Source organism: Canis lupus, chromosome 5 (assembly GCF_048164855.1).
Source record: "Canis lupus baileyi chromosome 5, mCanLup2.hap1, whole genome shotgun sequence".
NCBI lineage: Eukaryota > Metazoa > Chordata > Mammalia > Carnivora > Canidae > Canis > Canis lupus.
In genome coordinates this window covers 5,887,299-5,914,557 of record NC_132842.1, presented here as the reverse complement: position 1 = coordinate 5,914,557, position 27,259 = coordinate 5,887,299, and the positions used below count along the sequence as shown (strand labels likewise).

General features: G+C 36.2%; 1 protein-coding gene across 5 annotated transcripts in view; it reads left to right on the top strand.

The window, feature by feature from the left end:
- The window catches only part of MYO3A (myosin IIIA), a 245,594-nt gene that overhangs the window by 97,859 nt on the left and 120,476 nt on the right, over window positions 1–27,259 (top strand). For 4 of the 5 annotated variants that reach the window (XR_012030791.1, XM_072825307.1, XM_072825305.1 and 1 more), the window contains 5 exons: window positions 10,372–10,471; window positions 12,105–12,221; window positions 13,465–13,569; window positions 13,678–13,761; window positions 17,970–18,172. Coding sequence is in view for 4 of the 5 variants with exons in the window: in XM_072825307.1 (XP_072681408.1) it covers window positions 10,372–10,471; window positions 12,105–12,221; window positions 13,465–13,569; window positions 13,678–13,761; window positions 17,970–18,172 (609 nt within the window). In the remaining variant the exon portion in view is untranslated. The remainder of the gene's footprint in view (window positions 1–10,371; window positions 10,472–12,104; window positions 12,222–13,464; window positions 13,570–13,677; window positions 13,762–17,969; window positions 18,173–27,259) is intronic. The other variant, XM_072825306.1, reaches the window with a different exon arrangement.

Here is a 27,259-nt window from a genome sequence, read left to right as displayed (position 1 = left end):
ATCTCTTTTCACTTATAGTAACCCCTCAACACCTAGGACAATGCCTTGCACATAGCAGGATCTCAATAAATATGGGTTAGATTAAGTTGCACAGTTAAATTTTTATTAAAATGACACTGATGTAAGAAGATTCTAAAGAAAATGCCCTTCTGAAATCTTTGGCTATCACTTCTATAGACATGTTTTTTTTTAACTATCAAAAATTTTTTGCCTTACAATTCTATTGTCTGGTACTTAGTATGTAGTTAAACCTAACAAATCATTGTATGCATTTTTAAATACATTTGGTACCAGAAAAATGAAAGTTGACCAAAACAATAGTGGTCATGATTAATTAGATTTTCGCTAATGTAAAAAGTTATAGAACCATTTAGATGTTCTTTTGAAAATCTATGTGTACTTCCTCATTTTAAGAAATAACCAAAGTATACTAGGAAAAATTCAAAGCTTTTATTTATGTATAAATAAAACTCTAAAGAATTCAGTTTGTATCAGACAAACATGGATATCATATTAAGTAAGGTAGTGACAAAGATTGGACAAGACATCTTCCTTTGACAAGTAATCATTTATTCAGTTACTTGTATTTATTGAGTACCTACTATCTCCCAGATACTGTTTAGGTGCTTAGGATACATTAGTGACCAAAAGAGATGTAAGATATAAAATATTTTCACAATTACCAATTCTTTTAAAATTTTCATTTGCAGAATATAATTCAGTTTTTCTTAATCATTTATTACAACTTTTTTTTTTTTTAAATTTTTATTTATTTATGATAGTCACACACAGAGAGAGAGAGAAAGAGGAGCAGAGACACAGGCAGAGGGAGAAGCAGGCTCCATGCACCAGGAGCCCGATATGGGATTCGATCCCGGGTCTCCAGGATCGCGCCCCGGGCCAAAGGCAGGCGCCAAACCACTGCGCCACCCAGGGATCCCGATTTATTACAACTTTAATAGCTTTCTAAGTGTTTAACTTATGGAGAAAGCTTTTATACACTAACTGTATGCACCTGAATTAACTGTGAATGACATATATTTTCAAAACCCATGCAAGCAAATACAGCTTTGTCAATTAATTGAGTAGTATTTAAAACGGTAGCCAATGCTACATCCTTGATTTTAACATATTCTTCTTCAAAAATGAATCTATCCAAACATATCAGTCCTAGCTCAAACTATCTTTTTTGTTTATATGTGTATTGTTAAGTATTCCATCAGGATGTGTGCTCTGTATGAGCAGGGACCTTGTCTGTTTTCTTCCTAGCCTCATCCGAGCTCCAAATTGCCTGAAACATATTAGATGCCCCAGAAATTTAAATATTTGTTGAATGAACAAATGCAGTAATGGATATTAAAACATGTATAATGTAAGGTTGTGTGTGTGTGTGTGTGTGTGTGTGTTTGGGGAGGAAGGGAAGTGTAACAAACCAGAACAGGAATGGAGATGGCCTATCGATCAGTACGTCTGAAACTAATGATGTACTATATGTTGGCAAGTTGAATTTAAATAAAAAAAATCACCTGGTTCATTGAGTTTTGCCACAAGGTCAGACACATCACAGGCTTGCTGACCTCGTTTTTCACAATTTTTAAAATGGAAGGAAATTGGACTGTAATATATTTAACTGTTCTTGTCAGTCTTATACCCTCTGATCTTGTGTATTGTTAATTGGGTAGATTTTAAATGTTAAGCTAATTTTAAAGCTGAACAGGGATATTATTGATGCAACTAGTCATGTATCAACGCCACATAAAAGAGTAGAAATGTGAGTCACTCACTGGTGCTATTTTGTTATGACAGCTGTAACTGTTCTTTTTTTGCTTGTTGTCTCCATAATGCGTAAGACTCAACCAAGTGACAGCAGTGCTGACCATGCTTTCAAGAGCAGCCCATTGTGATGTCCCTAACAGTAACTGATGGTGCAGATGTACAGAGAGGCAATTCCAGTGGCCAGGGGGCTTCTCCCATTCTACTGCCCTGGCAGGGAGCAGCACTCAGTCCTCATCAGTGAGAGATGGGAGGGAGGTGTGCTGGAGCCAACGTGTCCCTGACAGCTGTGTATCTTCTCACCGTGAACCTAAGCTTTGACTCTGCTCTGTAAAGTCAGCCTTGGACACTGCAGTGAGTACAGAGAGGAGAAAAAAACGTTTCCCTGTCATCTGATAAAATGCACAATTCCTGTTGAGCTACTATATATAGGATTTAATAATAAATACAGCGAAATCTTTTGTAAGACCTGGGCCCAGATTCTGCTTGATTTATGCTGAGTCCAGTGTCAGGTATTTACAGTTCATGTTCATTGAAGGTAGAAGAGTATCTGTGGAATGAGAAGAGGATGGAGACAACTAAATTTGAAATATAATTAAATAGGAATTAAAAGTAAATATTAAATATAAAGTAAATGAGGATTGAACCATGACCATAAAAATAATAATAATAGCTAAAATTTATTAAACACAGAAGGTACTGAATGAATCACTTCACCTATGTTATATAACTTCATCCCACAACAATCTTATGAAATAGATTCTTATTATTATTATAGATCTGAGAAAACAGAGTAAAGTTATTTGCCCCAGGCCACATGGCTAGTAAGTGGTAGAGCCACAACTGGAATAATAGTAGCTGTTATATATTAGGCATTTCCATATGCCCATTCTAAATAAGCATTTTCCATGAAATAATCTATTTTACTTAGCCTCACAAAGTCTCTTTTGTTGTTTGCTCTGAGCATTCTCATTCTAGAGCCCATGCTCCTCATACTACTTTGGTGTCATGAATATCACAATCTAAACAAAGGAAAGCATTAGTACAGCTTCAGAAATAACTTGATTTTCTATATAACCATCTCAGAATTCAGTTCAGGGTCTAATAACTTGTCAGTCAAATCTACAATCCACCCTGACTTTATACCCATTATTGTAACTGGCTCAACCATCCTCCACATCCCTTAGCCCCTCTACTCTTGAATTGAAGAGAAATCTTAATAGAGGAGTCATGTTCTAGAATAGGGCCAAGCCATCTTTACAATCGCCCCGATAAAGTCTTTATAAGGGACAAAGAAAAAAATGAGTTTTTTGGAGTCCTAGAAAATGACTCCACACTTTCTGTTCATAATGAAGCAGTCACCAAACTCCTAGGTAATACACCTAATCAATATGCAAAATTATCAAGCCCATTAGGTTGACAAATTATAGAATTCCAGGACTGGAAGAGGCAACAGAGATTATATGATTCACGTATTTTAATACCATCAATCTAGGTAAGATAAGTAGCTTTCAGTATTTTCTGGTGATATGTCTTTCTTGGAAATGGTAGTGATAGATTTATCTTTCCAAATCAAAATAGAAAAGCCTAAAATTTGTATGTTTAGTACAATTTTACTATCCTAATATCTTGTGATATCTCATTTTCAGTGCTCTTTTTATTGAATTTCAAAAGCTCTTGAAATATTAAACATATTGATCCTCTGTCCATCATACATACTGCAGATTTTTAAATTTTCCTTATAACTTGTGTTTCTTATTCTACTCAGATTAAAATTGTTATCCTGCCACATCTACCCCATATTTTTCATTCTCTTTTCTATCTCAGTCATACTTACAAATTCCATTCCTACCCATTATTATTTTACAACCGTTCTTCTGTATCTTCTCCAGAAACTTTTATGATTATATTTTTAAAAATTTAAGTTTGTTAATCCACCTGGAATTTATTTTTATATAAGGTACATGATTCCCAAATTTTCAATTAGCTGTCCCTGCACAATTTCTTGAATTTTTTATTTTCTCTACTAATCTGAAATACTACATTTATGATATGTTCTTAGAATGTATTATCCTCAATTATAAGATATTCACTACTGGAATTTTAACAGTTCCTGGCTGTCCTTAGTGTGATAATGTTTAGTAATAATGTTTATTTTTAGAGTATAGTAAAATGATTTTTTTGACTAAAATATGCTACTGCATTCTGTCATTTCCAGACTCTTTCCTTTTTTTTTTTTTTTTTAAGATTTTATTTATTCATGAGAGGCACAGAGAGAGAGAGAGGCAGAGACACAGGCAGAGAGAGAAGCAGGCTCCATGCAGGGAGCCTGATGTGGGACTCGATCCCGGAACTCCAGGATCACACCCAGGGCCAAAGGCAGGTGCTCAACCGTTGAGCCACCCAGGCATCTCTCCAGACTCTCTCTCTTGATTAAAATGTTTCATTGGCTTCCCGTTATGTCCAGAGCCCAAGTTCACCAGGCACCATGGTCTCTCTCACTGTTTCAACTGCAGGGCTCTTCCCCGAGTGCATGGAGTACACCGTGTACTCTCCTGCCTCTAGGCCTCCATGCATGCTTTTCCCCCTTTTCCCAGAAGATATCAGCCTGACAACCTCCCTATACTTGGGTATAAAATTCTAAATTTCATATTTTCCATTAAAACTGAATTAACAGGCAGCCCCGGTGGCTAAGCGGTGTAATGCCACCTTCAGCCTGGGGTGTGATCCTGGAGACCCAGAATCGAGTCCCACGTCGGGCTCCCTGCATGGAGCCTGCTTCTCCCTCTGCCTGTGTCTCTGCCTCTCTCTCTCTCTCTCTCTCTCTCTGTGTCTCAATAAATAAATAAAATCTTAAAAAAAAAAAACTATTAATTAACCTGGGTGGTTAATTCAGTTAAGTGTCTCACTCTTGATTTCAGCTCAGATCATGATCTCAGAGTTGTGAGATCAAGCCATGCTTAGCATGGAACCTTCTTCAGATTCCCTCTCTCTCCCTCTCCTTCTGCCCCCCCCCCACTTATGCTCTCTTTCCTTCCCCCCCAAAAAACAAAAAACCCTGTGAATCCCAGAATTCAATTATGTGGATATAAGAGTTGTAAAAGTTTAGAAAGATGATAGGTCAGGTAGGTTTTGGTGCCAGCTGGCTTACTAAAGGATTTGCCAGAAATCATGGGATATGCACTAAAAGGGAAGGACATAGGATTGGTCACACCGAGAGATATTATACCAGCTAGTTGGGTGGGGCTCAATGTTATGATTCAAACCACCAGTATATTTCATGCCTCTGTATTTTTGATGCCAGACATAGAAAGATGAATTCCACTTGGGCTCTGCCCACAAGTTTCTCCTAGTCTGGTAAAAATGGTGAACATACCCAGCTAAAGGTGAAAGTTTCTCTGTTAGTGGCACATTCTCTCTCCAAAGTCCTGCAACAGCTTCACAGAGAGGATGATATCTGAGCCTGATTTTGCATGATAAGTAGAACTTTGCCAGACATGGAAGGAAAATAATTCCAGGTAGAGCAAATGGAATGAGCAAAGCACAGAATCTCAAAATACTTGGCATGTTGGAGAATATTCGGTACAGAGATGATGGCTGATGATGCTGGAAATGCTCTTTGAAACAAGGCTGTGAAAGGCCATCAATTCCACACTAAGGAGTTGTTAAGCCATCCTGTAGAAAATGGGGAGCCATCTGAGGCTTTCAGCGATTACAATAACAAGATTTTGTCTAAGTTTTTGGAAACTAATACCAGAAGCATCAAGGAGGATGAATTCACAGGAGTGGAAGAATGAGTGTACTAGCAGCCAAATATTGATCCCCCTTATCTTCACCATCTGCTTCTTGTAATTCTCCAGGAACAGTCTTTAGCTGCCAAATGGGCCCATAAGAACAGATGAAAAATTCAGGGTCCTTCAATTAAATGGATAATTGGATTTCTTTCTCTGTTTTCTCAAAAATAATATGAATCTCTTTGGAAATAGGGGGATAACTAACATAACTAACTATTGAATTCAGCAAATGTGGAAATTCTGTGCCAGAAATTATGTGGGATATACATTGATTCATTCATTCAACTAACATTTAGTTAACATGTTTTATTTTTTTAATATTTATTTATTCATGAGAGAGACACAGAGAGAAAGAGGCAAAGACAGGCAGAGGGAGAGGCGGGCTCCATTCAGGAAGCTTGATGTGGGACTCAACCCCAGGACTCTGGGATCATGCCCTGAGCCAAAAGCAGACACTCAACTACTGAGCCACCCAGGCATCCCAAAGAAACTTTCTTTAAAAAATTAAAAAAAAAAAATTTGACAGAGAGCTCCTTACAGAGCTAGGGCCTGATACGGCACTTGATCCCAGGACCCTAAGATCTACTTGCTTCCCAGATACAATGGGGAACCAAAGACACATAGTCTCATGCATCATGGAATTTACAGTGTAGTAAGGGATTCAGATATTAACTAAATTATCCATACCAGTAAGTGCATATTCATGAATTTCTGTAAATGTCATCAAAATTGAGGAATCTAGGAGTTGAAAATAGGAGTAAAATAGCCTTATTAAATACATATCCTTTATCAGGTATGTGATTTGCAAATATTTTCTCCCAGTCTGTGGCTTTGCTTTTTGTTGTCTTAACAGTATCTTTCATAGAGCAGGAATTTTTTGTTTTAATGAAGTCCAACTTACTGATTTTTTATTTCATGGATGATACTTTTGATGTTGTATCTAAACACTCATTTCCAAACCCAAGGTTTCAAGATTTTTCTCCTGTGTTACCTTCTACAAATTTTATAGTTTTGCATTTTACATTTTTGTCTGTGATCCATTTTGATCAGTTTTTGTGAAAGGAGCCAGGTTGGTGTCTAGATTTTTAAATTTTTGCATATGGATGTTCAGCTTCTCCAACTGCATAGGTTGAAGAGATAGCCCCATCCTGAGGACTTTACAATCTAGTAAAGGAACTAAGATCCATATACAAATGATTGACTGAAATGATATAACTAAAATATTTGTCCTGAAGATGTATAGATTTATGCTGAGAAGTTTTAAAGAGGTGGCATTTGAGGTGAAATGTGAAAAGTCAATAAAGTTTCATCACACAAGGAGCTGAGGAAGGAAATAAATTAAGCACAAATCTTACTGATTACCATGTTATGGAAAGTGTAGAAGGCAAAGGTGGCACAGGGAAACCTCTTGGGTGGGAGGCAATAGTGGTACTGGGATGCAATATGGTGGAAGGTGATGACAGTGAGAAATGGCTGGTTCTAGATAGAATTTAACAATAGAGCTGATGGAATTTATATATGAATTGCACAAGGGAGATAAAAAAAGAGAAGAGCCAGGGATCACTTGAACAATCAGAAAAGGGAAGGAACCACCTATTGGGATGAGACTCATGAGGCAGGAGCAGGTTTGGGGCTTCGTATTCAGGAATGTGTTTTGGGATGTGTTAGGTCTGCCTATTAGACTTCCAAGTGAAGTGTTGAATAAACAGTTGGATGCTTAAGCATGGAGATCAGCAGAGTGGTCAGTGAGTGAGTGGTAATGAAATCAGGAAGTGAATGTAGGCAAAGAAGGAAAAAAATGCAAGGATTGAAGCGCGGGAGATCCCAAACATAACAGAAAGATGAGGAGGAACCAGAAAAAGATTCTCAGGTGGAGATGCCAACGAGGCAAGGAAGAGAATCAAGAGCAGTGTACAGGACACCAAAACAAGTGATTTAAGAAGGAATTTGTCAGTACTGCCAGTATGCTAAGTAAAATGAGATCTTAGACTTGCCCATTGGATTTAGCAGTGTCACGCCATTAATGTTCGTAACAAGAGCTGTTTCCGTGGGGTGAGAGATGGCAGCCTGATTGAAATGAGTTTCCTTCATAGATGGAAAGAAATTAAGTATAGATAATTCTTATGAGGATTTTTTGCTATAAAGTAAGGAAATAGAGCAGTAGATGGAAGAAACTGGAAGTCAAGGCAGGATGTTGTGTTTGTTTCTTTCGAGAGAAGTACTATAAAAGTTGAGGGAAAATGAGTGATGTTAGGAGTGAGAGAGGACCAGTGGTGTCCTTGAATAAGTGAGAGAAAACAGAATACAGGGAACCAAAGGAAGGGCTGGACGAAGATAGAGTTGGGGACAGTTTATCAATAGTAACTTAATTCTAAAACAACGGGGATGTGGAGCAAAAGGAACCCTTGTGCATTGTTGGTGGGAATGCAAACCAGTGCAGCCATTGTGGAAGATAGTATGGAGGTTCCCCACAGAGGGAAAAATAGAACTACCATAGGGGCACCTAGGTGGCCAGGGGTTGAGAATCTGCCTTTGGCTCAGGTCGTGATTTTGGGTCCTGGAATCGAGTCCCACATCAGGCTCCCCACAGGGGGCCTGCTTCTCTCTCTGCTTAATCTCTGCCTCTCTCTCTGTGTCTTAAATAAATAAATAAATAAATAAATAAATAAATAAATAAATAAATAAAATCTCTTAAAAAAATAGAAATACCATATGATCCAGTAATCACACTACTGGGTATTTACCCAAAGAATACAAAAATGCTAATTCAAAGGGATACGTGCACCCCTGTGTTTTTTAAAAATATTTTATTTATTTATTCATGAGAGACACAGAGAGAGAGAGGCAGAGACATAGAGGAAGAAGCAGGCTCCCTTCAGGGAGCCGGATGTGGGACTTGATCCGTGAACTCCAGTAACAGGCCCTGAGCCAAAAGCAGAGCTTAACTGCTGAGCCATCCAGGCATCCTGCACCCATGTGTTTATTGCAGAATTACTTACAGTAGTCAAACTGTGGAAGTAGCCCTAGAGCCCACAGATAGATGAAGGGATAAAGAAGATGTGCTATTATTTAGCCATAAGAAGAATGAAATCTTGCCATTTGCAACAACCTAGATGGAGCTAGAGAGTATAATGCTAAAGCGAAGTAAGCCTGTCAGAGAAAGATAAATACCTTATGATTTCACTCAGAAAGATAAATAACATATGATTTCACTCATATGTGGAATTTAAGAAACAAAACAAAGGAATAAAAGAGACAAACCAAAAAAAAAAAAAAAAAACCAGACACTTAAGTATAGAGAACAAACTGGTGGTTGCCAGAGGGGAGGTGGGTGGGAGGATGGGTGAAATAGGTGAAGGAGATTAAAGGACATTTATCATGATGAGCACCGAGTAATGTATTTTTGAATCACTGTATTGTACATCTGAAATGAATATAACACTATGTTAACTACACTGGAATTAAAATTCCTTAAAAACTAGTGACTAATTCATAAGCAATAAAAAACCATTAAAGTTTGCTGAGTAAGTGGTATGGTTCTTATTATTCCTTACAGTCTACTTATTCCTTTTACTAATAGACAAATTGAAATGTTTAAATGTACAGTTGCTCCTTGAGCAACACAGGTTTGAGCTGCCTCAAACCTTGCATACAGATTTTTTTAAATAAATACAGTATTAACACTGTAAGTGTATTTTTTCTTCCTTATGGTTTTCTTCTTTTTTTTTTGTTTAAATTCAATTAGCCAACATATATGCTTACTTTCCAATGCAGTGTTCGATAATTTATCAGTTGCATATAACACCCAGTGCTCATCATATCATGTGCCCTCCTTAATGCTCATCACCCAATATTCTTAATAGTATTTTCTTTTACTAACTTACTTTATTGTAAGAATACAGAATTTTATATATATATATATATATATATATATATATATATAACATAGGAAATATGTGTTAATCAATTGTTTATGTTATTGGTAAGGCTTCTGATCAATAGTAGATTATTAGAAGTCAAGTTTTAAAGAGCCAAAGTTGTACTTGGATTTTTGACTCCATTGGGGGTTGGCACCTCTAACCCCATTTTGTTTAAAAAGTTTATTGTATCTCCAAAAATAAGCACTGAAGATACAGTTTTGTTCAAAATACCAAGGAGATGATAATTTCATGTCCAGAAAAGTTGAAACAAACCCTGATGTTTATCACAGCAACTTCTCCAGCCTTCATGTCAAATCAAGATCTTCTGGCTGTTATCAGAAGTTGCTGAAATGTTTTACTTTGAAAATAAACTTCCTACTGCCTGAAGCCAATTTCCCACATACATTTAACCATTTGGAAATCCACAGTGGTGTTTATTTTGTATTCCTCTTAAATTTTTTTGGATAATAATTTTTTATCTTACCATTCCTTGGCCACCAATGGCCTGACACTATCTCAGACAAAATCGGAAATCTAATGAATTCAGATCTCTCTGACTCACCACTTTCAAACAGATTGAATCACACATAGGAATTTAGAGGAAGCTTTTTAAGGCAAATTATATATAGGAGAGTTCTTGATAGAAATAATGAACTCTTCTCATCATCCGTGAAGTAAGTTTGACATGTTGCAATTTTCCAATAGAGAAGAGAAAACAGATCAAATATATTAGACGATGTTCTGGTAAATGATTAGCACTGAATTGAAGAAATCAACTTCACAGAAGTTTTGTAAGTCTCATATGTATCTAAAACTTACCTCTACGGTGATCAGTAATAAGTTCTCAAGACAGAAAGTGTTTCTCTCTCTGTACTGCTCCACAGACATGAGCGTCTTCACACCAAGAAGAGTAACTTCAGTAGATCACTAATGTCCAGTCTGAAGGATGTAGATGATTTAGCAACCCTAGACGTTTTGGATGAGGTAAGAGACTCAGTTTAATTAAACTTAAACATTCTAGATTTTGTTTTATTTACAGAGGTGGTATGTGCAGGAGGTTGTTTGAATAATAGCATCTGTAAGCTTTCCTTGTCTCTTAGCTTCCCGATTATCTCTCCTATCTTACTTTGACTACATGTAACTCAAATTCCCAGATCTCTACAGCCTGATGTCCATTTTTTCCTTTTTTTAAATTTTTTCTTTTGATAGTCAAATTACAAGGATGTGGGATCCCATTAGCATGTGTTGCCTATAAATTACAGACTCTCCTTCCCCTGAATTCGTTTTGGGAGTCTCAGAGGGATGATTTACTGAGGTCAGAAAATTGTCTGCCTCCTACAACCTCCACACAGCATCCTCCCTCTATTTCTTCTGCTCCATGCTCAGTGGCTGTATCCAGAGGCCTCTAGGAAACCCTGAGAGCCTCTCTTATCTGGTCATTATTCCCCTCATGAGATCCCAGAGTTCCTGTTCTCACAGGGCTTTGAATTCTGCTTGAAACTCCTTATCCTAGTGACTTCAGAACTATTTCAAGTATCTCTTGTGAAGGTACAAATCCAAGCTGGTAAATTATAGTTATGGCTTCCCTTCCCCCTCATCTCCCTTTATTCTGGTAATCAGATCATTAGAGAAATAAATAGCTCCTTTTCAGTCAAAGATTAGGATCTCTATCCTGCATGATCAACTGGTTTTTTCAAATACATCTAATGCATGCCTGAGATATGCTTAGAAATTCAACAAATCAGGAGACATTTTCTGAACAGAAGTAGTCATTTGGTAAATTAAGGGTTGCTTAAACAACTCAAGTACTTCCTCAAAATAATCTTTCTTGAGAATATCAAACATTTTGTAATCAAGTAGTATTTGCCAGTCGGAGATTACCAACACCTTTATGAATCTTTTCATACCGAATTCTCCAGTGATGGGAATTTCTAGGCTCGTGGATTATTAAGAAGGCTTTGTTCATCATATTGCTGACCTATATATTAAACATTGGGCTTGCTTGTTTCTGTTGTCTGTGCTTTTGTTTTTGTCTCATTTTTGAGCTATGGTCTTCTATTCTCCTCTTGTGTCATACTGTAAGTGATGATTTCTGACACAATTAAAATTGATTTCATGTACTCATGATTTATCAACTGTGAAAGTTACTTTTCTGAACTTTTTACTGTGCCTCATAAAGCCAAATGTCTCAGCAAAGGGCTAGGACATTCTATACAGCCATTAAATAACCTTCATTTGCAATAAAGTCATGTTCACTGTATTTTCCCCTTCCTTTTCTATTAATTTTTCCTTTTTATTTCATCTCCTGCATTCACTTATTTTCTGGAAGGCTCCCTACATATAATATCTATGTAATATCTCATATAGCCTTTGGAAAACACACAGAACAATGCCATCCCTCTGTGGCTCTCAAGACCAAAGAAAATGCCTCTCAAGTGGAAGAATAACACTGACCAGAACACTGCAGAATGCTGATCTAGTGTTATACTACTTACTGTCAGCATGGCTATTCCTTTCTGATCTTTGACCCCAATTCCAGATGTTTTATTTATTATTGTTTACATTTTAACTTATAACTGACCATAATGATTTTTTTAATTTATTTTTTTTATTGTAGAATACAGTCTCAGAGCAACTTGAGAAATGTTATTCCAGAGATCAGATTTATATCTATGTGGGAGATATACTCATTGCTCTTAACCCTTTCCAGAGTCTGGGTCTTTATTCCACAGAGGTATGTGGTGTGGCTTGCATTCTTTTACTTTGTGCTAATAGTTATACTATTAAGATACTCAAGTTAATTTAGATGATGCCAAAGATAGTTTTATTCAGTGCCTTGAAGAAACAGTGAAATCAATAGTTAGAACATAGAGATAGAAATAGAAGGTGAATCAAGCTGGATGTGATTCGTGGTTTTTTTCCGAAAGTATATGGCAGAATGGTAATTACTTCCAGTCATTAGTAACTGGTCTATACTATGTATCATATTAATAAAGAGATACCTGCAAAAGTGCATGGGTATTGTTTACCTCTGAACCCTGTATGGGAGAGTCAAAATATAATTATATTGTCTCACATGTAATATATACATAGTGGCTGTGAAACTTGTCATTATGAATTTAAGAATTCCTTTTGACATAGTGGTTGGTTTTTAGTATCAGACGATGTGTGTTTTATGAATACAAATATATAATTATCCATTATTCAAACCCTAATGGTTTAAATGTAGAACAGTATTCTGGAATTGAACTAAGCTGTCTTTCATTTTTAATTGGACCTATTCTCTTTTAGCTATTTGTATATTCTAGAAAATCATTTAATACTATGAATAATAGGTTTTTTATATGTGAGAAATAAATAATTCTGTCATACTCTACCACCTTAAATTTTACAAGAACAATGGTAAGTTTATGAACCTTGAGCTAAGTTCCAGAAATCTGGGCTTTCTTCAGATTCTTCTATCAGTTAACTTGGTGATTTGGACAAATCAAAGACTGTATGTCAAATGACATGAAAGGAGAAAAGTGGCAATCATATGTCAGACATTATCATATCATATCCAGACATCATCATATCCAGGGAATAGTCAACAAAATGATACCTGATTCTTATTTATAGTCTATTTTTATTTAAAGAAATAATAATATTTTGAAACATCAAGTTCTGCTTTGGAAGTGATATGCACTTCCCAGAGTCTTCTTTTAAATACTGCTACCAGAGTGATACTATATTCTATTATGTCACATCATATTTCTGGGTTCTTTTATGTCAGGCTTTTATTTTATATAATGTGTATGATTTGTGCATATATGTGTGTGCAGTATGTGTGTGTAACGTGTGTAATGTTTTGGTGATATGAAAACGTATTTTGATTTATGTTTTGCTTTAAAAATTGGGTGTTCTGCCTGTAAATAATCTAGGATTTAAACAAAAACAAAAAGGAAAGTCTCACAAAATGTGTTCATTTTGATCTTTAGCATTCCAGATTATATATTGGAGCGAAGAGAACCGCCAATCCTCCTCACATTTTTGCAATGGCTGATTTAGGATACCAGTCAATGGTAGCATATAATTCAGATCAGGTAAGGAGAGTCTCACTTCCTTAGAAATTTCTCGTTTTAGCTTCTTGTGTGTGAGCCAGATGTTGTGAAGTGGAAGTCTTCTCATGGTTTCCTTTTCTCACTGTGCAGTGCATTGTTATTTCTGGAGAAAGTGGTGCAGGAAAGACAGAAAGTGCTCATCTTTTGGTTCAGCAGCTGACAGTGCTTGGAAAGGTACCATGTTTTCTCTCTATCCTAACAAATACTTATTATATTTCAGAACCTAATAGGGCTGATTCAGTTAATGTTCACTAATTCCCACATTTAATAATGTAGGGAAATGATAAAACACACATGCTATTCTCTGTGAATTTAAAATACAACAAACAGTAGAAAAAGCATATACTCTGTTTTGAGGATATTCTAACTTTTGTCACTCTTACTAGGAAAGACTTTATAAATGTGATTTTCTCCCTTTAGCCCCAGCACATTTACTGAATACTTTCTTTACTTTTCTCTTTTTGTTGCTTTCAGGTTAAAGGGAGGTTAATATACAAAAATCAATTGTATTTATATATTTTATATACATTATAAATGTATATATATCACATATAGTACAAAAGTTAATTTGCATTATATATATATAAACCAGCAATGGTCAATTAGAAATTTAAATTTAAAAGTCTTATTTATAATAGAACCAAAAAATTAGCTATTTAAGTCTTATAAAACTTGTATGAAATTTGCTGAAAAGTAGAGAAAATTGATAGAAGGTATCATAGAATACTTAAATAAATGGAGAGATATACCATGTTCATGGATTAAAAGATTCAATATTATTATGCCAGTTCTTCACAAATTGATCTGTAGATTCAGTGCTATTACAGTAAAAATCTCAGCAGGATATTTTTTTGCAGAAATTGACAAGCTGAATCAAAAATTTATATGGAAAGGCAAGGGAACTGTAATAATCAAACAATTATGTTTGAATCCTCCAAACAAGGTTGGAGGATTAAAACTACCTGATTTTTTAGACTTACTAGAGAGCTACAGCATTTATATTCCACATTAAAAATATAATCCACAAAGGAAAAAATTAGAATCACCAAAATTAAGAATTTCTGTTTCCTAATGACATTGCTGAGAAGATGAAACCACATGCTACATACTCAAAGAAACTATTTACAAGTCACATATCTAATAAAAGACTTGGATCCTTAATGCATATATTGTAAAAAGAAACTCTTAAAACTCAGTAAGAGACCAAGTAATAAAAAATGATCAAAAGAGTATATTAACTATACTTAAATAAAAATTTATTTTAAAAATGAACAGATTTGAAAAGTACTTCACCAAAGATAATCTGTAGATGGCAAATAAATAAAAAAATGGTCAACATCAGTTGTCATTAGGGTAATGCAAATTAAAACACAATGAGACATCATTATACATCTATTAAAATGGTTAATTTTTTAAAAATTAACAATACTAATTGCTGAGAAGGATTTAGGATAGCTGGAACTCTCATATATTGCTGGTGATATGCAAAATACTGTGATCACTTTGGAAAAGTTTGGAAGTTTTTTATAAAGTTAAACTACACTTACCACACAGCCCAGCAATCCTACTGCTAGGCATTTATCCAAATAAAATGAAAACTCATGTTTACGCAAAAAAAAAAAAAAAAAAAAAAAAAAACAACCCACAAATAAATATGTATAGTGGCTTTATTTGTAATCTCCAGGAAGTGGAAACAACGAAACTGGAGATTGGATAAACAAACTGGTACATCTATACAGTGTAATACTGCTAAGTAACAAAAAGGAACAAACACTGATACAAGAATAAAATCTATAATCTTATTTGCATTGTACATTTCTGTCAAAGAAGTTAGATTCATAAGATTGCATACTATCTGATTCAATTTATATGTCATTTCTCCAATTTAAAATTATAGAGACAGAAACAGACCAGTGTTTATCAGAGGCTGGGGAGGAAGGGATGGGCTGATTACAAAGGTAATGATATAGTTTTGGGAAGGGATGGAACTGCCCTATGTTTGGGTTGCAGAGGGGGGTTATATGATTTTATATGTTTTTAAAAACTTTTAGGGGGCCTAGGTGGCTCATTCAGTTAAGCATCTGACTTGGGCTTAGGTCATGATCCCAGGGTCTTGGGATCAAGCCCCAAGTTGCGGGGAGTCTGATTCTCCTTCTCCCTCTCCTTGTGCTCTTGCTTGCTCTCTCTCTCTTTCTCTCAAACAAATAAATAAAATCCTTAAAAAAATATCTATTGTAAAAACCTTTTAGATCTGTACTCTATAAAAGATGAATCTCACTGTATGTTAAATATACCATAATTTTTGAAAAAAGGAAGTTGACGATAGAGATTTGGCTTGATTCTCCAGGTAGGGTCCTTGAAATAAGTCAAGAATTAATTATATGTTCTTATTAGGATGACTTAAAAAAGAAAAAACAGAAAACCATTCTGTACAACTTATCCCTGTGAATATTTTTATTATGATCCACATAGTTGTGTAGTATTACGTTAAACTTTTTGCCATCACTGTGATCATAGGAATCTTGTGTTATAAAGTACTGCAAGTGCAAGGATAGATCTAATCTCTCTATAAAAGGATAAGGCCTCTTCTTCCTATCAGAACAACTGCTTAATTGAGTCTAATTCATTTTTGGAATAATGAGCTGAAATATTTCTGTGTTTATATTAAAAACCAATTAACTAGTTTGAATATTTTCAATCATATGTGTGGGTATGGAATAGAAACATAACTTTGCTCAGTGGGCTAATTTGCCCTCCTTAACTAACTAGACCTGTGACATTCCCCCTTCCCCTGCCTTGGGACTAGAAGAAGAGCCAGAAGAGACCAGGAAGCTAGTGTTCAGGACTGTCTGTCGTCTCAGTCCTTCCTCATCTCACTGCCCATCAATTTCCCCTCTCCTTACTTCTAAGATAAGCATCACAGTGAAAAAAAGATGTAATTTTGGAGGGAGTATGGTGGTGAGGCACAGCATACTGCCCTACCATAATTAATGGTTAAATTTTTTGAAATTAATTTTCTCAGGGGCCATCCATGAGGGCCTTTGCTATTCTTTCTTGGTTTGTGGTTTGATAGAGGGTCTCATCAATGATGGATTAACTTGTGTGAATTTTGTTTTGTAGATGCCAGCAAACTTGCTTATCTAATCACTTTACCTTATCCTAGATGTAAAAATGGGACTCAATATTAATCTAAAAATCTAAATAGTAATCTGAAAATGGGACTTAATATTAATTGGGGATATAGATAGATAGAGCTCCCAGAATCCTAACCTTATTAGATCTTAGATCTTATCATGTTTTTACGTATCTTTTTGATAAAGATTTACCAGATACAAAAAATGGGATGTTTGGTGGATTGAATGCTTTCTCACCTTTCTATGAATGCAAGGCCACCCCTAAACATTTTAGAAGAGTCAAGTATGCCCCAATGCTCATTACTCTCTTCTTTTAATGCTCATTGCCTCTTTTAGAAGATCCTAAAAGGTTTGATATGCACTCAAACCCTCACTGTGAATGCCTCCTCCAGCTCATCTATGTACTAATGTGGGCTATGTTCCAGAAATACCAGCTGTTCCTCTCTTTTATATAATTTGCTTACCTTTCACATAGCTGATCTCAACAAGGTTTTACATGACTCATAATCTACTCAATCTACTTTCTACTAAGATGTGAATGACTGATATCCCCTTAACCATCTTAGAGTGGGGAATTCTTCTAAAAGAGGTTGATTTTTTTAACCAAATAAATTTCTACTTGGTGGAATTTCCAATAAAGTAGTAAGTAAGTAAATAATAATAATTACAATGCTTGTTCAAGGGAAGGAATATATGAGATGGGGTAGGAGAAAATGGGGACAGCCAAGCCAAGCAGGCCCTCTGACCTTGATTGGGGTTCACTCCTTCCATCCACACTTGAGCTGTTCTTAGTTTTCACAGTAACTCCATTTCCCCTGCTTCTGAATTCACAAATTATTCCCTTATTTTGATGTTAGCAGCTTCCATGGAACCAACAGAAATGTTTATGACTTTGGGGAACATTTAGATGGGGGCCCAGGGTGGGAGAGGAGGAAAATAATAAAATGAGAGGTTTACCCCACTATGCCCACTATGTATAGACTGCTTATAAATTGTGTTTATAAATCAGGCACTGAACAGAACTATATTTCAATAGAAGTATAGAAAATCTCTGCCCTTTGAAGAAAGCAAATGGGAACACACATATGGAAAGGGAAAAATAGGCCAGGTATTGTAACGTCTGGTGGTATGCCAAGAATGTATTCTCAATACCTTTATGTCTATGTAGAGTGCTTATCAAAGAAGAGACATTTTATTATATACAAAATTAATTTTTTACATTTGAAAAAATCTTGACGTTTTCTCTAGGCTAATAACAGAACCCTGCAAGAGAAGATTTTACAAGTGAACAATTTGGTGGAAGCCTTTGGCAATGCCTCCACTGTTATAAATGACAATTCCAGCCGATTTGGAAAATACTTAGAAATGAAATTTACCTCTTCTGGAGCTGTAGTGGGAGCACAGATTTCTGAATATCTTCTGGAGAAATCACGAGTTATCCACCAAGCTCTGTAAGTACATTTCAAATATTTTTTTTCTGGGAAACTAGCAAAGATAATGCTTTTTGTTTTTAAAATAGTAAAATGTCTTACATATTTAAAAAACTCAGCAAAATGGTATTGATCATCCTCTGTGTGCAAGGTACTTACTACTAGAGTCAAAGAGGTCCCTCAGCACTGTCTTATCCTCACAGGTTACATCTAGTAGACGAGTTAATAAATCACCTGAAATATATGATATCAGATATAAAACCTATGCCTATTATAGATACTAACAGGATAAATTGGAGTGATTTCTGAAATAAGAGGGAATTTATTTCTCTACACAAAACTAATGTGAAACTTAATTAGAAACAGGAGTCTTTTTTTTTCTTTTAAAAGACTATATATAGTCTTTTAAAAGATATATATTTATATATATCTTTATATTAACTCTATCCTTCCTACAGTTGTACACAAGGGACCAGATCACCAAATAAAAGATTCAGGTATGGGCTTAATTGTATTGCCTTTTTAATTTCCAGCTGATCAAAGCCACCAATATGATATTTTGATGTTAGGTTGAATGAGTTCCTTTTGGCAGCTTGTGCCTGAATGACAAAAATTCTCTCCTGTCCTAATGATTCCAAAATATCTTTGTTATTCTTATATGGAAAGTATAATCAAAACATTAGATTTGTACCCGGGTGTATGTATTATTTTTAAAAACTGTAGCAAGTTCTGGGGGGCACCTGGGAGCTCAGTCAGTTAAGCATCTGCCTTCAGCTCAGGTCATGATCTCAGAGTCCTGGGATTGAGCCCTATATCAGGCTCTCTGCTCAGTGGGGAGTCTGCTTCTCCCTCTGTCCTTTGCCCCTCCCCCAAAGCTTGTGCTCTCTCTTTGCTGTCTCTTTCTCAGATAAATAAGTAAAATCTTTTTTAAAAAATGTAGAAGTTAGGGGCACCTGGGTGGCTCAGTCGGTTGAGCATCCAGTTCTTGATTTGGGCTCAGGTCATGATCCCAGGATTGGAGAAGCAAGCCCGGTGTTAGGCTCAATGCTTAGCAGAGTGTCTGCTTGCCCTTTACCTTCCCCATGCATGTGTTCTCTCTCTCCCTCTCTCTCTCTCTCTCTCAAATAATAAATAAATCTTTTTAAAAAAAGTATGGCAAGTTAGAGTCTTTCACTTGTCTTATGTAGATTTTACACCAAGCGTATCTCCATTACCATAGTAATATGCCATTTGTTAAATTCATGAGAACACAAATTTTGTTATGTATTAGTACATTATTATTTAACATAAATACCTTCAAATTTACTACTCTTCAATTTATGAACAAATTGTGAATATAAATTGCCTGGAGTCCACCTCCTGAATTCAGCTTTCAATGTGGAAAATTATCCTTTGGTCCTCAGTTCAAAATACATAAGGAATGATTACAAGATGAATACTTTGAATTGCAGCTTCACCACATACTAGTTCACTTTGGGTAAGATATTTAGACCCTAAAAACCCTTCTCAGATCTTGGTTCTGCAATTTACTGTGTATGTGATTTGAAATACTTAACCTCTCTGTACCTCAGTTTTTCATCTTTAAAATGAAAATAACAGTAGTACCTACCTATCAATTAAGATAATGCCTATTAAGGATTTAGCATGATAAACACCATAGTAAGAACTTCATAAGTTTAAGGCATTATTAGCAGTAATAGTGTGGATAGTTGTGTGAAGCTTAGAAATAACACCTAGTGCAGTACATGGGACATTGAAGATGTTCAGTAAATGGCAGCCACTATTATTGATGTGCTGGGTCCCCAGAACTCAGTGGACATGCATGTGCCTCTGCCACCCATGCCTAGAGGAACCTTGGAGTCTTATACACAGATATGGAGACTTCACTGGTTCTCAAAACAATCTGTCCTGTTCTCATAACCATGTAAGACTCTCCTTCAAGCCTTTGGGGAAGAACTACCTAAGGGACTGAATTACTGAGATTTAGGTGGGACCGCCATGATACACAATATCAAGGGGCACCACTCACAGTGAGTTGTATGGAGCTGTGTGCCAAAGCACCATTCCCAAATTCCTTGTGTACGGTGACCTTTGGAGCTACACAATGAGGCCCTGGGTTTGTAACCAGAGAAATAATCTTGTTCATACCTATTGATATATTTTGTAGGATATATTCTAGGAGATTGCATAATTCGGATTATATTTTAGACATACCATGAATTAATTAAACTTTTCTCCAACCTCCCTAAAGAACTGTTCTAGTTTTACAGAGTTGTTTATTAAGTCCCCCAATAAAGCACTTTAAGTTCCAAATTTACAATTAGGTTGAAATCCAACTCAGTTTGTAATTTGAGCACAGCTGCCTTATAATTTTTCTATTTTTTTACCCCTATTTTTTAACTTAATTTCAATTGCATTTTTAAATTCTAGAGAAACGTTGTGTGATCTTTGAAAATGAAGTATCAAACAGATAATTGAGGAGTTCTTTGCATCACAGAGCATAAGGCATAGAGTGGAGAATGGATCTGAGGTGGCAGAAAAGAACCAGAGCATTTTTGCCTTTTAAATGAACCTACCCCCCCTTTTTTTTTAAGGGAATAAGTTCTTTTCTCTTTTTGCCTCTGCTATATCATCCCATCCTAATCGCTGATCACATTTATTTTTATGTATATTTTATTTATATATGTTCATATATATGTTTATATATTAAAGTGCTTATAAATATATATGTATGTTATATTTGTTTATATATATTTTTGTTTCTAATGGTGGCAGTATCATGTCAGTTGTGGCTAGAATTCTCATCTAAATGTAGATGATTTTATTTATTTTTATTTTTATGTTTTTTAGATTTTATTTATTTTATACACAGAGAGAGAGAGAGCACAAGCAGGGGGAGCAGCAGGCAGAGGCAGAGGGAGAAGCAGGCTCCCTGCAGGGAGCCCAATGCTGCACTTGATCCCAGGACCCTGGGATCATGACCTGAGCCCAAGGCAGACACTTAACTGACTGAGGCACCCAGGCATCCTTAAATACAGATGATATTAAAGAAGAAATTCATAGAAGAGGTATTTAATTTTAAGAAGAAAGTGAGCATATTGAAGTCAATGTTCAATAATAATCACAAATATAAATTATAGCTGTTTCACTGCACATTTCCCCCATTTCTAGAGTTTCCTGCAGCAAGTATTGATGGTGTTTCTCTCAGATGCCCAGCACTTTACCGGATGCTGTAGGAGGCATCTACAAAAGTGGTAGATGTGGAGTAGTCTCTCTGTGGAGGAAGGAAAATATTATTTCTGGAGCACTTACTGTGTGTTGGGCACTATGCTAATAAACTCTCTATATGCATTATCTATTTTAATTTTTATAGTGATAGGACAGGATATTATTGTCTATTTTGTACATGAGGAGACTAGAACTGAGGATTGTAATGAGTCGCCTAATGCCAAAAAGCTAATAAATGACTGAGTTGGGTTTTGAACCCATGTCTCTATCTGACTCCAAAGTCCACCATTCATTCATCCATTCATTCATCCATTCATTCATCCATCCATCCATTTATCCATCCTTTTGGCAAATATTTGCTGAGTGCCAACTATGTGCCAGGAACTGTAATAGGCACAGGAAATATAATGCTGAATGAGATAGGATTCCTCCAGTAAAGCAGCTCAGTCTTCTGGATAATGTATGCTTTGAAGCAAAGCTTGCTGATTACTTGATGGTTTCTAGTCTCTGTGTAAAGTAGACATTGAGTTCATTGTGAGCAGGTAGGGGGCAAGGGAGAAGAATTGAGGAGACCATGTGTCTTGGAGGAAGGAATCTTGGTGGAGGAAGCTGGAATTAAAAACGAAAAATGAAAAGCACTGTTTCCTGAATATCCTATGAGGCCTTATGAAGACAAAGCTGCATTATTGGCTTTCCAAGCCTTCTTGCTTGCCACTTTGTCACTGATTCAAAGGTTTTGTGAGACCTTTGTGGTTTTTTTTCTTTTTTTTAAAAGATTTTATTTATTCATTCATGAGAGACACACACACACAGAGACAGAGACACAGGCAGAGGGAGAAGCAGGCTCCCCGATCTCAGCACCCTGGGATCACGACTTGAGCTGAAGGCGGATGCTAAACCACTGAGCCACCCAGGTGCCCCCCTTCTGAGAACTTTGCCACAGTTTTGAGAGTGTTAGAGGTCTTGGCTGCATAGGTGATCTCAGGGGCCAGAGCAGGTGAACACACATGAGATAGCCCTGAGGACCTTCCTGCAAATGGCTGAGTGGAACTCTAAGGAAGATTCCCAATTAGGGGTGCGGTCAGAGTCAGAGAAATATTTGGTAACTTGCTAAGACCCTACATTTCCCCATAGCCATTCTGACCTGGGAACCACTGGTCATATGAACATGTATGGGATGCTATGGTCCTCTGTCTCAAATGCAGTTTTGATGTAGTTAGGGTAAGATATGGGTAATTATCGGCAGTATCTTCTTTTCCTGTTTCTTTAATTCTCTGATTGTTTATCCAACTGAAGGTCAGTGTGTTTCCTATAGCATCTCCAGGCCCTGTCAAATTATAATTCTCAGTAAATGTAAACTGATAATTAAAGAGAAAACCACCAATTTTGTGTGTCTACATTTATGACTCACATCTCTAATTATACACTGCATCATTTAAGCATTAAAGGTGTGACACATAGGGCAATCAAAGTGATTTCATTAGAACAAAGCAAACTAAAGTATGTGCTGTGCCAGTCTTAGAGAACTTTTATTTTGTGGTGATAAAAGACAAGAAGTAAACTTTTAGCTTTGTTCTGACCTTCTCATGTACAGTGTTGGTGTTCATTGAAATATCACTGCTCACTGTACAAGAAATGACTGGGGACCTCCATTCTGAAGGACATGCTGGTCCTCACTTCAACATCTGAGTCTATGGACCACCCTTTGCTTGAAAAGGTCACCTGTCTTTGGCTGCCTGACTAGATTCTCCTGATTCTAGTCCTACTTCTTTCCTACTTCTCTGATTTTTTTCTCTCTGACGTCGATTTGTCTCTGAATCTATCCAAGTACCTAGCTATCCTGCTGCCATATAAAATTTGACTGAATATGCATTGTCCTAAACGTCTTTATTTTCCTGTGATCATTTTTGGGGGTAAGGAAACCATCCTCCTCCATTTATATGAAGCCTCTGACCCTTCCTTCACTCCACATGTCTAAATACTTGTGAATCAATTTTTACACTGGTTTTCACAACTCTGCTTTCCCTTCCTCTGCAGCTATTTTATCTCAAGCCCTGTTCCCTTGGGCTCAAACTTTTGAAAGATTTGTATTTTCTGGGCATTTGAACTGTCTTCCATTTGAACACCCCTTCCAGGGGTGATATTATGCCCTCCCACACTCAGGGAACAGTCTCAACCCAGAATGCATACTAATCAAAAGCAGTATTACTTTTTTCTTTCAAAATGTTTTCCTTCTTTCGGAAATACTAACAAGGAAGAGTAGGAATCCACATTAATCACTTCATCAAGTTGCACACCTCTGTATTTTTATTTGTTTAAGACCAAATAAAGCATCTTAAATAGTGATTGATGAAGCACAAATATCAAATGTTTAGCCATGTTATTTTAAACCAGCATGAATTGTGTGTTGGAGCCCAAAATGAGCTTCTGTAAAAATTATTCTTATAATAGTTTTTGGCAGAACCTTGAAATAAAGCTAGAGATTATAAGATAAAGCCACAGATACCCTGTAAGTCCAAATATTTTTTACTGCATCATTGGAGAAGTAAATGCATGTGGATATGTTCATCTTTGTTTCTTAGGAAAACTGTGTACCAAAAGAATAAATAAAATTTGGAAAGAGAACAAAGGTAAAATTTCTATCTCTACTGAAATTATATTGCATACAGGAAGAGAAGCCCTAGGAAAATTTTAAGACTTTATTTTTTACAGCAGTTTTAGGTTCACAGCAAAAGAGAGACACACACAGAGAGAGACTGAGGAAGTCAGTGGGATTTTGAGTGGGATTGAGGAAGGTACAGATACATTCCTACCCCATACATGCCTAACCTCCCCTAGTATCAACATCCCACACTAGAGTGCTACATTTGAAACTACACTGACACATTGTAATGACCCAAACGGTGGAGTTTACAATAAGAGTCACTCCTGGTGGTGTACTTTCTTTGACTTTGGACAAATGCATGGCAAGTATCTACTATAGGAGTATTGTATATGAGTACTTTTACTGCCTAAAAAGTATTTTCTGCTCTGCATAGTCATCCTTACTTCCCCCAACTTCTGGCAACCACTGATCATCTATCTTACTGTCTCCGTAGCTTTGCTTTTTGCAGATTGACTTCTTTCACCTAGTAGCATATGCTTAAAATTTCTCCATGTCTTTTCATGTCCTGATAGGTCATTACTTTTTAGCGCCGAATTAATATTCCATTGTCTGGATGTACCACAGTTTATTTATTCATTTACCTACTAAGAACTTCTCGATTGCTTCAAGTTTTGGCAATTAGGAATAAAACTTCTACAAACATCCTGCACAGGTTTTTGTGTGAACCTGTTTTCAACTCCTTTGGGGTAAATACCAAAGACCTTGATGGTTGAATCATATGGTAAGAGTATGTATAATTTTCTAAGAAGTTGCTAAACTGTCTGCTAAAGTAGCTATACCAATTTGCATTCCTATCAGCAGTGAATGAGAGTTCTTTTGGTTCTACATCCTAGCAAGCATTTGGTTTTATCCGTGTTTTGGATTTTAGCCATTCTAATAGATATAGAGTGATATTTCCTTGTGATTTTAATTTTTTTTTAATTTTAAAAAAGGTTTTATTTATTTATTCATGAGGGACACACAGAAAGAGAGGCAGAGACATAGGCAGAGGGAGAGGCAGGTTCCATCTAGGGAGCCTGATACGGGACTTGATCCCAGGACTCTGGGATCATGCCCTGAGCCAAAGGCAGATGCTCAAGCACTGAGCCACCAAGGCGTCCCTTCCTTGTGATTTTAATTTGCATTTCCCTAATGAATATGATGTGGAGCATCTTTTCATATACTCATTTGCCATCTGTATATCTTCTTCGGTGAGGTCCACTTTTTAATTAGGTTGTTTTCTTGTTGAGTTTTTAAAGTTCTTTATATATTTTGAATAACAGTCCTTTATCAGATGTATCTTTTATAAATGTTTTCTCCCAGTCTGGGTTATCTTCCCATTCTCTTGAAAATATGTTTTATAGAGAAGTTTTTAATTTGAATGAAGTCCAGTTTATCTTTCACAGATCATGGCTTTGGTTTTGCATCTAAAAAGTCATCACCATATCCACCATCAGCTAGTTTTTCTTAGTTGATCTTCTAAGAGTTTTATAGGTCTATGAATTTTTTTTTTGTGAAAGGTGTGTGTTTAGATTCCTTTTTTTTTTTTTTTGACATGTGGATGCCATTTGTCTGCCTCATTGTATTGCTCTTGGCCCTCTTTGATATATTTTATTTTCTTTTTTTTTATCAGTACTATACTATCTTGATTACCATAGTTTTATGTAAAATCTTGAAATCAGGCAGTGTCAGTCCTTTAAACTTTTTGTTTTCCTTCAATATTATGTTGGCTATTCTGGGTCTTTTGCTTCTCCATATAAACTTTAGAATCTGAATGTCAGTATCCACAAAATAACTTGCTAGGATTTTGAGTGGGATTGACTTGTATATGTTAACCTGTATCCTGCAGACTTGCTATAATTGCTTATTAGTTCAAAGAGGTTTTTGGGGGCAGCCTGGGTGGCTCAGCGGTTTAGCGCCACCTTCAGCCCAGGGCATGATCATGGAGACCCGGGATCGAGTTCCGCATCAAGCTCCTTGTATGGAGCCTGCTTCTCCCTCTGCCTGTCTCTTTGCCTCTCTCTCTCTCTCTCTCTCTCTGTGTGTGTGTGTGTCTATGAATAAATAAACAAAATCTTAAGAAAAGGAGGTTTTTGGTCAGTTTTTTAGTTTTTTCTATATAGATGATAATGTCATATGTAAAGAAAGACAGTTTTATTTCTCCACTCTCAAACTATATGCATGAGTTAGGACTTCCAGTACATTGTTGAAAACAAGTGGTAAGAAGGGACATCCTCGCCTTGTTCTTGATCTTAGTGTGAAAACATTGTTTCTCACCATTAAGTAGTTTTTATAGACATTCTTTACCAAATTGAGGAAGTTCCATGTATCACTATTTTACTGAGAGTTTTTGTCATGAATGGTTGTTGGATTTCGTCAAATGCTTTTTCTGCTTCTAGTGGTACGATCATGTGTTTTTTTCTTTTCTAGCTTATTGGTATGGTGGATTACATGGATTGATTTTTGAATGTTGAAACAGCCATATATACCTGGGGTAGATCCCATTTGGTCGTGGTATTTCATTCTGTTTATTCATTGCTGGATTCAATTTGCTAAAGTATTGTTGAGGATTTTTTCATCTAGGTTCATGGGACCTATTGGTCCATAGTTTTCTTATGATATCTTTATTTGATTTGGTATTAGGATAATGCTGGCCACATCGAACAAGTTAAATATTCATTTTGCATCTACTGAAAGAGACTGTAGAGAATTGGTATAAATTCTACATGGAATGTTTGGCATGGGACGCCTGGGTGGCTCAGTGCTTGAGTGCTTGAGTGTCACCCTTCAGCTCAGGTCATGATCTTGGAGTCCTGGGACCGAGTCCCATATCGGGCTCACTGCATGGAGCCTGCTTCTCCCTCTGCCTGTGTCTCTGCCTCTCTCTCTGTGTGTGTCTTTCATGAATAAATAGAATTAAAAAAAATATTTGGCATAATTCAACAGTGAACCCATGTGGGACTGGAGCTTTCTATTTTGGAAGATTATTAATTATTGATTCAATTTCTTTAATAGATTTTGAGCCTCTTCTATTTCTTCTTGTATGAGTTTTGGCAAATTGGATCTTTCAGAGAATTGGTCCATTTCATCTGGAATGGAGTTGCTTGTAGTATTCTTTTATTATCCTTTTAATTTCCATGGGCCTGTAATGATATCTCTTCTGTTATTTCTTATATTAGCAATTTTTGTCCTCTTTTTTTTCCTTAGCCTACCTAGAAGCTTATTGATCTTTTTTT